The sequence below is a fragment of the Tinamus guttatus genome, unplaced genomic scaffold, assembly GCF_059628265.1.
Source record: "Tinamus guttatus ecotype Peru unplaced genomic scaffold, ASM5962826v1 Tinamus_guttatus_pri_ptg000629l, whole genome shotgun sequence".
Lineage (NCBI taxonomy): Eukaryota > Metazoa > Chordata > Aves > Tinamiformes > Tinamidae > Tinamus > Tinamus guttatus.
The window spans coordinates 1,241,211-1,251,540 of NW_028289163.1; the positions used below are offsets into that span (position 1 = coordinate 1,241,211).

General features: G+C 60.0%; 1 protein-coding gene across 1 annotated transcript; it reads left to right on the plus strand.

The window, feature by feature from the left end:
- The first annotated feature begins 2,786 nt into the window (after positions 1–2,786).
- On the plus strand, positions 2,787–7,708 carry PSMD4 (proteasome 26S subunit ubiquitin receptor, non-ATPase 4). Its single transcript, XM_088535328.1, has 10 exons — positions 2,787–2,865; positions 4,122–4,262; positions 4,513–4,627; positions 4,975–5,061; positions 5,730–5,798; positions 6,190–6,405; positions 6,485–6,593; positions 6,913–7,044; positions 7,233–7,300; positions 7,528–7,708. Exons 1-10 carry the CDS (start codon positions 2,840–2,842, stop codon positions 7,693–7,695), a joined length of 1,131 nt encoding a protein of 376 aa, XP_088391454.1. The 5' UTR covers positions 2,787–2,839; the 3' UTR covers positions 7,696–7,708.
- Positions 7,709–10,330: the final 2,622 nt, after the last annotated feature.

A 10,330-nucleotide genomic window follows, 5' to 3' on the forward strand; every position in this document is an offset into this window, starting at 1 on the left:
CTCCTTTCTCTAAAGCCTGGTGGGAGCAAAGCAGGTGGTCAACAGGAGGAGGAAATGCTCCATAGGCTCCAGTTCTCTGGGAAAGGGATCCGATTTTCTGGGATTTAGCCGCTTGTGACGCCAGCGTCGCAAACCCGGCCAGAATGGGCAACTCTTCAGAGTCCTGGGGGGGGAAACGGGCATGGAAGCCTCGTTGGGACAGTTTGCGACAGAGCAATGTGGTTTAATTTTGTATTTCGAAGCAAGTTTTTAATTTAAGTGTTGGTTTGAATTTGGTCATATCAACTTCTTTACAGTCCTGCAATATAGTGGGTTTTTTTTTACAAATAAATAGGCTTCTCAGTGTTCCACCAAAAAAGTATCCCACGTGAGAGAGGCGCAACGGGGGAGTGGAAGCTAAACTGGGCGCAGAGGAGCTTTTCTTTTTGTTCTTTATTCCTCCGCCAGTTTTTCTCGGTTACAGGATCCTCAGCCTTGCGTTGCCACGTGGACAGCTAAGTGCTTCATCGTGGAGGACTTGGAATGTGCGAAGCTTTTGAGGTGTCAGGGAGGTGTTTTGGGTTGCTTTGTCCCCGGTTTTTTAGACAAACCTTTTCTTCCCTTCCCCTCTGCGGGGAAAGGCCCTTTGTAAGGGTCATCTCCTTGAAGCCTTTGGTATTTCTCAAGCAAACGGACCAAACCCAGCCCGCTCGGTTCCCTTCCCCTGCCCTAGCTCTGCTGTTACATCCTTTTGTGGACACCACTTGCAAAAACCTCGCAGTTTTTATAGCTCAGCTCCCTTTTGATAACTCCCACTTATATCTTAGCCAGCATTTGCAGAGCCATGGTCGACACCAGCGCTCTGCAGAGCTTGAAACTGAGATTCCTGCGTACCTGGCCGCCTGTTCCGTGTGTTGCAACAGATTTTTGGCCTCTGCAAGATGCACCTGGAGCCTGAGGATGCTGAGGGCTCGTGTCCAATTTAAATGAAACAAAAACCTGAAAACGAGCAAAATCTGTTGCTGTTTCCGTTGTGCGCACACAAGCCGGGCGCGATGACGCCTCGCAGGCACTGGCTGCAGACACTTACCTAGAGATCTCCAAGCAAACGTTGGCCTGATCTTTATTTTCACTAAATGCTTTTTTTAAGAAATGAAGCGACTCTTCCCCATGTTCCCAGTGGGTTAGAATCCTCCATCCTCTTTTTTATATATATATGAAAAAAAAAGTAATTTAAAAGTGTTTGCCCTTGCAGTAGTGCAAGGGATTTCTATACTAATTAGCAATGATTGCTAAGGAAACAAAGAATGTAGTGGTGTAGAGGGGATTTTTTTTAGTTGATGTTCCAGAGGCGAGTCTCTTCCCACCTTTCCACTTCAAACTTTTAAAGTGGATGCGATAAGCTGATTATTTTTTTAAGGAAAACCTTTTTTTTTTTGAAAGACCAAGTGGAACGGCCTTACTCCGGGTGTCCGGATCCAAAGGGGTTTGGTGGAGTTGCGAGAACAGTCTCAAGGGCTCTCGAACCAATTTAAACGTCACGACGAGACCCGGGATCGGGAAGATCAGCATGGGGACGACTGGAAATGTCTCTGGTGGATCTTCCGCTCTCCCTCCCCTTTACCTCTGACTCTATCCAGCAGGTTACACTTTATAGCCGAAGTAACTGTCTATATTAGACACTGCTTCTTATCTTCCCTCCTAACTCTTTTGTTTGTTTGTTTTTTGTTTTTTTACCAGGAGGAAAGAAAACCAAGTCTCATTTTTTTTTTCATGATTTACTATTTATGAAGTCGTATTTAAGTGTTTTATTCTGGGGATAGTTATTCAGTGAGTAGGGAAATGGGGAGGGCTGGGGCGGGGTGGCATTTATATATCAGAACTATTGACCTCTGCTTTGTAATGTTTTTTCAGAAGAACTTTTGTTGTTGTCGTCGTTTTCTTTTGCGTGCGCATTTGAAAGTGGCAGGCAACTAGTTTTAATGTCTTTTTTTTAAAAAAAAAGAATAAATAAAGTGTCTTTTTTCTCTATCGCGGCGGCTGCGGTTCTCCCGGCCGGTCGGCACGGGTAGGAGCAAGGAGAGGACGAAAGCCCCTTCCTTGGGCGCGATGATCCGACGCCAGCACCGGGGATGGAAAGCGGAGCGAGGCCGGAGCCCTTCCCTGCTCCGTGTGGACGCCGCTCCCGTGCTGCACGGTGGGATCTCCTGCTCCTTTCCCAGCCCGGTGCTGAGGGACCTGCCCCGTGGAAAACACCTCGTGCCGTGTCGTGGATATTGTCCTTTTAACCGTGTAACTCTGATTTCCTTTGGGCCGCTGTTAAAATGGATATTGGGAAACACAAGCTGTCTCTTCTCAGCACAGAGACGCAATATACGGTATGCTACTAAACCCAATAATGTGTCCAGGCTCTTTATTTTATTATATTTATTATTTTACATTTTATATTTTTATTATTATTTTATTCTTTATTTATTATATTTTATTTATTTATTTATTTTTATTTTATTTATTTTCCCCTCTTTCCTTGGGCACAGGGAGGAGGAAGGGGATGCATCTCCCCTGGGCGGGAATGGGGCTCCAAGCCCAGAGTAGGGGGTACAAGGAGGCTCCTGGAGGCCACACGGGCCTCCCTGGAGCTCCCGAGGGCTACGTCCTGGCCCGGTGCCGTCGCGCGGGTCCCGGTTCCCTCCATGTCCCCTCGCGCCTCCCTGAGGCTGGCGGGACTACAACTCCCGGCGTGCCCCGCGGCCGCGCCGCGCCTCACCTCCCAAGACGGGCGGCGCTGATTGGCCGCGAGCCCGGAGCCCATCGCGCGGCGCCGTGTTGGGCGCGGGCCGCCGTGCGGGACGGAGGCAAGATGGTTCTGGAGAGCACCATGGTGTGGTGAGCGGCCCCCGGCCCCGCACGGCCCCCCGCACCGTCCCCCGCGCGGCCCCGGGCCCGCACGGCCCCGCGCCCGCGCGCCCCGCGTGGGGACGCGTTTCCCTGAGTCATCCCGGGCCGCGCGGGCCCGGGCCCGGGCGCAGGGGGTGGCTCGGGCTCTGTAGGGGAAGGTCTGGGCGGTGCGGGGAGCTGGAAGGGAGAGGTTTGGGGTACGGGGTGTGAGGGGAAGGCGCGGGGGGGTGAGGAAGGGGGCAGGAAGGGTGGTGGAGGTGCGGGGGGAGCGGGGCAGCCTGGGGCAGGGGCAGCTTTGAGGCAGGTTGGGACAGAGGCAGCTTTGGGGCAGGGGCAGTTTGGGGCAGGGGCAGGTTTGAGACAGGGGCAGCTTTGGGGCAGGGGCAGGTTTGAGACAGGGGCAGCTTTGGGACAGGGGCAGTTTGGGGCAGGGGCAGGTTTGAGACAGGGGCAGCTTTGGGATAGGGGCAGCTTTGGGACAGGGGCAGCTTTGGGGCAGGGGCAGCTTTGGGGCAGGAGCAGGTTGGGGCAGGAGCAGGTTGGGGCAGGGGCAGTTTTGGGGCAGGGGCAGGTTGGGGCAGAGGCAGCTTTGGGATAGGGGCAGCTTTGGGGCAGGGGCAGCTTTGGGGCAGGGGCAGGTTGGGGCAGGGGCAGCTTTGAGGCAGGTTGGGCAGGGGCAGTTTTGGGGCAGGGGCAGTTTGGGGCAGGGGCAGGTTTGAGACAGGGGCAGTTTTGGGGCAGAGGCAGCGGCAGCTTGTGGCAGAGGCAGCTTTGAGACAGGGGCAGCTTTGGGACAGGGGCAGTTTGGGGCAGGGGGTCCTGGCGGGGGGTGTATTTCGTGGTAAAGGGCCCTTTCGTGGTAAAGGGCCCTGTGTGCGGAGCACGGGCTGGGACCGGTGCCGAACACGGGGAGTTCGGGCTGCAGGTTCCACCCCATCCTGCCGCTTTCGGAGCTGTCCCAACAGCTCCAGCATCCGGAGCAGCCCCCTTCCAGGCTCAGGCCCTGGGGCTGTCGTCTGAGCTTGTCCCATGGCCCAAAGGACGGTCCCTGTGACGTGCCCCTGCTCCCAGAGGGACGTGTCCCATCCGGACGCTCACGGAAGTGTCACTGTGTCTGTAGTAGCCCGGCCTGGGGTCCTTTGGCCTCTGGGGAGTTTGTGTCCCGTTGTGACCTCCCCGAAAAGGCTCTTCTTTGGGGACGAGCGCCCCGCTCGCGCGCTGAGCCCTGCTCCTTTGTGTCGCAGCGTGGACAACAGCGAGTACATGAGGAACGGGGACTTCCTCCCCACGCGCCTGCAGGCGCAGCAGGACGCCGTGAACATCGTGTGCCACTCCAAGACCCGCAGCAACCCCGAGAACAACGTGGGCCTCATCACCTTGGCCAAGTACGAGCGGGCAGGGGGTGTCCGGCCGCCGGGGCCGGGTGGTGCGACGAGCGGGTCGAGGCTGGAGCTGTCGCCGCAGCTCTAGGAGGGAGCGTTTCTTCGTCCTCCTGGAGCTTGGAGGAATTTGGTGCCTTCAGAGCTCCCTCTCGGCCAGAGTCAGTTAAAATCAGCCTCTTAGGCCCGTGGGCAGCGAAGGGTTTTGCAAAGATCCCAGGTAAAAGGTCGCCAGTTTCAATGCATTTTCTTGCAGTAACTGTGAAGTGCTGACCACGCTGACCCCAGACACAGGCCGGATCCTTTCCAAGCTCCACACAGTGCAACCCAAAGGGAAGATCACCTTTTGCACAGGAATCCGAGTTGCTCATGTAAGTGGTTGCTCCCAGGTGAGTCTCTGCCTTTCTGGGAAGCTCTTTCTGCCTTGCTGAGTCCTGCTGAACTATTTCTCCTGCTGAGGCCTGAGCTCCCGTTCTGTTTGTGCCTCCGGGGCTAAGCAAAGCAAATCACTGAGCTGATCAAATGTCCTGAACTGATGAGCCAAACTCTTCCCACCTCCTTAACTGAGGCCTCTCCACCAGGGCATGGTCACCTGCCCTGGTATTTAGCCTGGAGTTTCCCGTGTGTAAATTCCCCTGGAAGCAAGAGAAGTGACTCTTGGCCGTCCCTTCTTTCTTGGGAGCTGTTCACTAAGTGCCCTGTGACCCTCGTTTTGCAGCTGGCTTTGAAACATCGTCAGGGCAAGAATCACAAGATGCGGATCATCGCCTTTGTCGGGAGCCCCGTGGAAGACAACGAGAAAGATGTGAGTGGCGACAAGGGGCTCTCTTCCCAGGGAAACACGATCCGGTTGTGCTCCAAAGGGAGCCTTGCTTATCACTCGGCGTGGGACTTGGGGTTGGCCTCGGAATGGGAACAGCTGGGCCAGAGCCAGGGACAGAGATCCGGATCTTGGGATGGGTTGGGTGGGATCGCTTCCTTCCCCCAGCTCCGGCTGCTCCGTCTATTCAGGGAGCTTCTGTTCTGTCCTGGGCCTCCCGCCTTCTGGTTGTCACCTGTGGGCTTTTAAGGGAAAATACCCTTAGCAGAAACAACGCTCTGACATTTAGGAAGATGCAGCTTTGTGCCTGAAACAAAGCCAGCAAAGTTCATCCAGATATTTGGGGTCGCTCTCAAAGAGCAAGTCAAAAATCTGTTAGGTTCAAGGGTGGAGATGGTGTTCCCAGCTCCAGACTCTCTGCAGAATCGTTGGAACCAGTTGATTCCTCTGGCAGCAAGAGCTGCTTGGTGGTGCCTGTCGCACGTATGGACGTCTTAAATGCTTTATTCCTGGAAAATACCTCTGGAGTTCCTGAGGGCTACAATTTGGGAAACTCAAATCTCAAGGAGTGAATCCGGAGTGCTCCAGCCCGGTTCCCACTGAGCTGGATGCATCTAAGCCCTGAAACCTAATGCTGCAGTTTCTCCTTGCAGCTGGTGAAACTGGCAAAGCGTCTTAAGAAAGAAAAAGTCAACGTTGACATCATCAATTTTGGAGAAGAGGTGAGACTTGTCCGCCTCTCCTTGGAATTCCCATCCAAGCCAGGATTGTGTGTCCGGTCCAGCCTGAAGTCTTACCTGGGCACGTGGGTCAAGAAAACAAACAGTTCTCTGAACCTCGGTCCCTTCAGCAGAGGGACTGCTAGAAAAGCTAAATGTCCTAAGAAAATCTCCTTTTTAAAAAAAGCTAAAAGGCCCGAGAGACCTCTCCTGCTTCCCTAAAAGCAGCGCTTTTCTCCTTAAAGAAAAACTTTAAGGAGAAACACTCAGGTGCAGTGTGGCGTGACCCTGAGCCACTTGTCCAGCTCTCCGGTCCCCCTGGGGGACGTGGGGGTGTTTGGAGGTCCCTACCAGGGGGGAGCCAGCCTCTAATCCCAGTTTTTCCCCGCAATAGGAAGCCAACACGGACAAGCTGACGGCCTTCATTAACACCCTGAACGGCAAGGACGGGACGGGCTCCCACCTGGTGACGGTGCCGCCGGGGCCCAGCCTGGCCGATGCCCTCATCAGCTCCCCGATCCTGGCCGGCGAGGGCGGCGCCATGCTGGGCCTCGGCGCCAGCGACTTCGAGTTCGGCGTCGATCCCAGCGCCGACCCGGAGCTGGCCCTGGTGAGCGCGGGGGAGGCGGCGGTGAGCGCCGAGCGGGGCCATCCCGAGCTCTTCCCGGCTCATCCCCGTGTCTCCGCAGGCCCTGCGGGTCTCCATGGAGGAGCAGAGGCAGCGGCAAGAGGAGGAGGCCAGGAGGGCCGCGGCGGCCTCCGCTGCCGAGGCCGGGATCGCGTCCACCGGAGGGGATGGTAACGGGCTTCGGAATTCCCGCATCTGCCACGGGGAAATGGGAGGGGGTTTCTGCCCAGTTGGGCTGTTTATCTGTGGAATTTGGGGCAGATCCCAGCTTATGAAACTCCTCTCTGTTCCCAAGAACAACCCATCCCCCTGTCCCATGAATGCCACAGGGAGCCGCTCTGCTCAGAGACGTGTCCCCCTGTCCCCAGGGGGCCACTCTGCTCTATTCCTCGTCCCCAGCGTGGCTGCATTTACCCCCATGCAAGGGGCCCTTGTGTTTCGGGTGCCAGCAGCGCCCTCGTCACCCACGCGCCGCTCTTCTCCGTGCAGACTCCGACGACGCTCTGCTCAAGATGACCATCACCCAGCAGGAGTTCGGCCGCGCGGGGCTGCCCGACCTGAGCAGCATGACGGAGGAGGAGCAGATCGCCTACGCCATGCAGATGTCCCTGCAGGGAGCGGGTGAGCCCCTCGGCCCGGGGGACAAGTCCTGCACGTGGCCAGAACCGCTGGCCCCAACGAACCCCAAGAAATGGGGCCTCGCAGCTTGGGCAGGGCCCGAGTCGCCCTAAACGCTCGTGCGTGGCCCTGGTGTGTGGGGTTGCGGTGAGTGGATGACCCGTCCCGCGCCGTTTCTCTCCCGTCCGCAGAGTTCGCGCAGGCGGAGGCCGCGGAGGTGGACAGCAGCACGGCCATGGACACGTCGGAGCCCACCAAGGTGACGCTTTGCTGTCCCCGTCCGCCTGGGAAGGCCTGTCCCAGCCTCTCCCAATCCCAGCCTCCAAGAGTCCCTCTCTGTGCTCGGGTCCCTTGCTCTGGGCTGTCCGCATCCTTTCACACTCCAAACCTGCGCCTGATTTCAGTTTCCCAGGTCACCCTTTCCCTGGCAGAGCCTGTCCCGTGCAGAGCGGATGCTCTTCCCGACCCGTCTCCGTGTCCCCGCAGGAGGAAGACGACTACGACGTGATGCAGGACCCCGAGTTCCTGCAGAGCGTCCTGGAGAACCTGCCGGGGGTGGACCCCAACAACGAGGCCATCCGCAACGCCATGGGCTCGCTGGCCTCGCAGGCCTCCAAGGAGAGCAAGGACAAAAAGGAGGAGGAGAAGAAATGACGGCGCCGCCGGCGCGGCGTCGCGGGCCCCGCGCGCCCTCCTGGCTCCCATGTAGCCGTGAGCGCGGAGGGCGGGGAGCGAGGCGCAGGGCTGGGCGTTTGGGGGGGTAGCGGGTTAATAACGGGTTAATAACGGGTTAATAAAGACATTTAAGGAGGCTCTGGTGCCCCGTGGGGACCCCGGGGGAGCCGCGGGGTGTTTACATTGAGCCCCAGGGGCGGGCCGAGCCCGTGATGGGCAGCGGAGTCAGCCAATCAGCGGTGTGTTGTGCTCGTGGGTGTGGCGCGAGGGGTGCCTTGAGTGACGGGGGGAACAGCCACTCGTAAGGCTCCGAGGGAGGGGCATGGGTGGGCGCTCCGCCAATGGGGCGAGCCCGGACGTTCCCGCGCCAGCTGGGAGGTGGAACCGCCCTTTCGCTGAGTGACAGCCGAGCTGGCAAATAGGAGCTGGGGGTTGGCCGCTCCCGAGTGGTTTCAGCTAATTGGACACCGGAAGGGGCGTGATCTTACGGTGACGGACGATTCTTTCGGGCAATAGGGATGCAGCAAGAGGGAGGTGCCCGGATGGACGCTACTCTTGGCCAATAGCTGCGGGAATCGCTCTTGAAGGACAGACTCATGTAGCCAATGGGGAACAGCAGTGGGCGGGCTGGGGTGATGAGGCCAGCAGCCAGCCAATAAACATGGAGAGTGGTCTGTGGGTGTGGCCTCGCCAGGGCCAATGGGAATTGCGGCAGTGGAGTGGGCGGAGACCAGCTTTTGAATGGCACCGCCGCACCCCAATGAGCACGCGCCGCGGGGGGCGGGCCGCGGCCGCGGAGTGGTCGCCCGCTCCGCCAATGACGGGCGCGAGCCGCTGCGAGCGACGTCCGCGCGGGCCAATGGGAGGGCGCTCGGCGGCGACGGACGGGCGGCGCGGCCAATGGGGCGCGGCGCCGAGGGGGCGGGCGCGCGGCGCGCGAGCGGCCGGCGGCGGCGCGGGGCGGGGGGGCGCGAGCCAAGCAGGAAGTGGCTGTGGCGAAGGCGACGCCGCCGCGGGGCCCGGGGCGGCAGCGGGGGCCGCGCCCCGCCCGCCGCAGCAGGTACCGCCGCCGGGGGCCGCCCCCGCGCGCCGGGACAGGCCGCGCGGCCCCCCCGCCCGGGCCGTTACCGCGGGAGGGCAACGGGGGAGGAGGGGGGGGCTGCGGGCACCTCCTGCCCCCTCAGGCCGCCATTGTGGGGGGTAGCGCTCACCCCCCCCCCCCCCCCGTGTGTTTTGGATGGGGGCGCATCCCTTCCCCCAGCCCCGGGGGGGGGGGGGGCTGTTTTGGGCTCCCCCTTCATTTTAGGCCCTTTTGGTGGCGGGGGGGGCGTTCGGGGCAGCCCAGGGGGCAGAAGGGACCTGGTAAAACCGGTGGCGCTGGATCCTCCCCCCCCCCGCCTTCCCCGTTCCCGGGGGGGCTCCTGCTCCTCCAGGTCTGAGGAGAAACCGGCGCAGGAAGAGGCGGAGGGAGGCGCCGCTGGCCGGGGTCGCCGTCCCCCCTCCTTGGGGACACCCGGGAGCAGCTCCGGGGCTTTCCCGCTTTCCTGGTGCCCGGGGCTGGGTCGGGGGCAGGGAGAGGAGCCCAAAGCCGGAGCTTCTCCCCAAAGGGCCGAGGAGGAGGAGGAGGAGGAAGAGCAGCCCTGGCCGGGCTGGACGTCGCGCGGGAAGTCGGGCGCTTCGTCCTAAGGAGCCTCTTGGTTTCGATTGGGAGAACGAGGTCGCTTTGGTGGCAGGAGTCGCTCCCCTTTCCTCGCTGCTCCCTTTTCCTGCTCTCTACCCGCCAAAATCCCGGAATTCCCGGCCTGGCCGTGTGTCACCGGCTGCCCAGGGGCGCTGGGATTATCCCGAGTTTTGCTCCAAGTCGGAGGCTGTCCCTAAAAGGGGAGCGGAGCCAAAGCTCCCGCACGTCGGCGCTGAGGTTTGTCGGAATTTTGAGCGGCGCATTTCGGAATCGCGGCTTCCCGGGGCCTCGATTCCCTGCGGAGGACGGAGGAGCCCGGCCGGTGGCATCGGCAGCGAGACGAGGATCCTGGTGAGGGATGTTCCCTGCTCCCGGCCACGAGCATCCCGACAGCCTTGGGAAAAGCATCCGGGCAGGAGCGGGCCGAGGATGATGGACGGCGGCTCCGGGAACGTCGGCGCTCACCTTTGGACCCGGCGTCACCTCGGAGCAACCTGCTCCTCCGTTCCGAATCGGGACATTCTCGGCCCAGCGTTTGGGGAGGAAGCCCCTTTTCCACTGCGATCCGCATCTTGGCCTTCATCCGACAGCAAAAACTCCCCTTTTTGGGTTTTTTTGGGCACCTCGCGCAGATATTCGCGCAGCACCAGGGGCACCTCCCGCTGGGTCACGTCTCCCTGCTGCCCCCGAGGCCGCTGGGCGCTCCAAAAACGCGTTGCTGGCGTCCAAAAACTTCCTTTTTCCGGCCAAATCGTGGGGCCTGCTGGCTCTCCCCCGCCGCTTGTTTGTTTTGCTCTATCCCCCGACGTTAGCAGATGGCAGGGACTTAATTCTGCTCCACGTCGGGGAATTTAATCCGCGAGCAGCCTCCCGTGGGCCGCGTGTCCCGGGCGGCAGCTGCCGACGGCGGCTCCTTTTCGCAGCCGTTTTGGG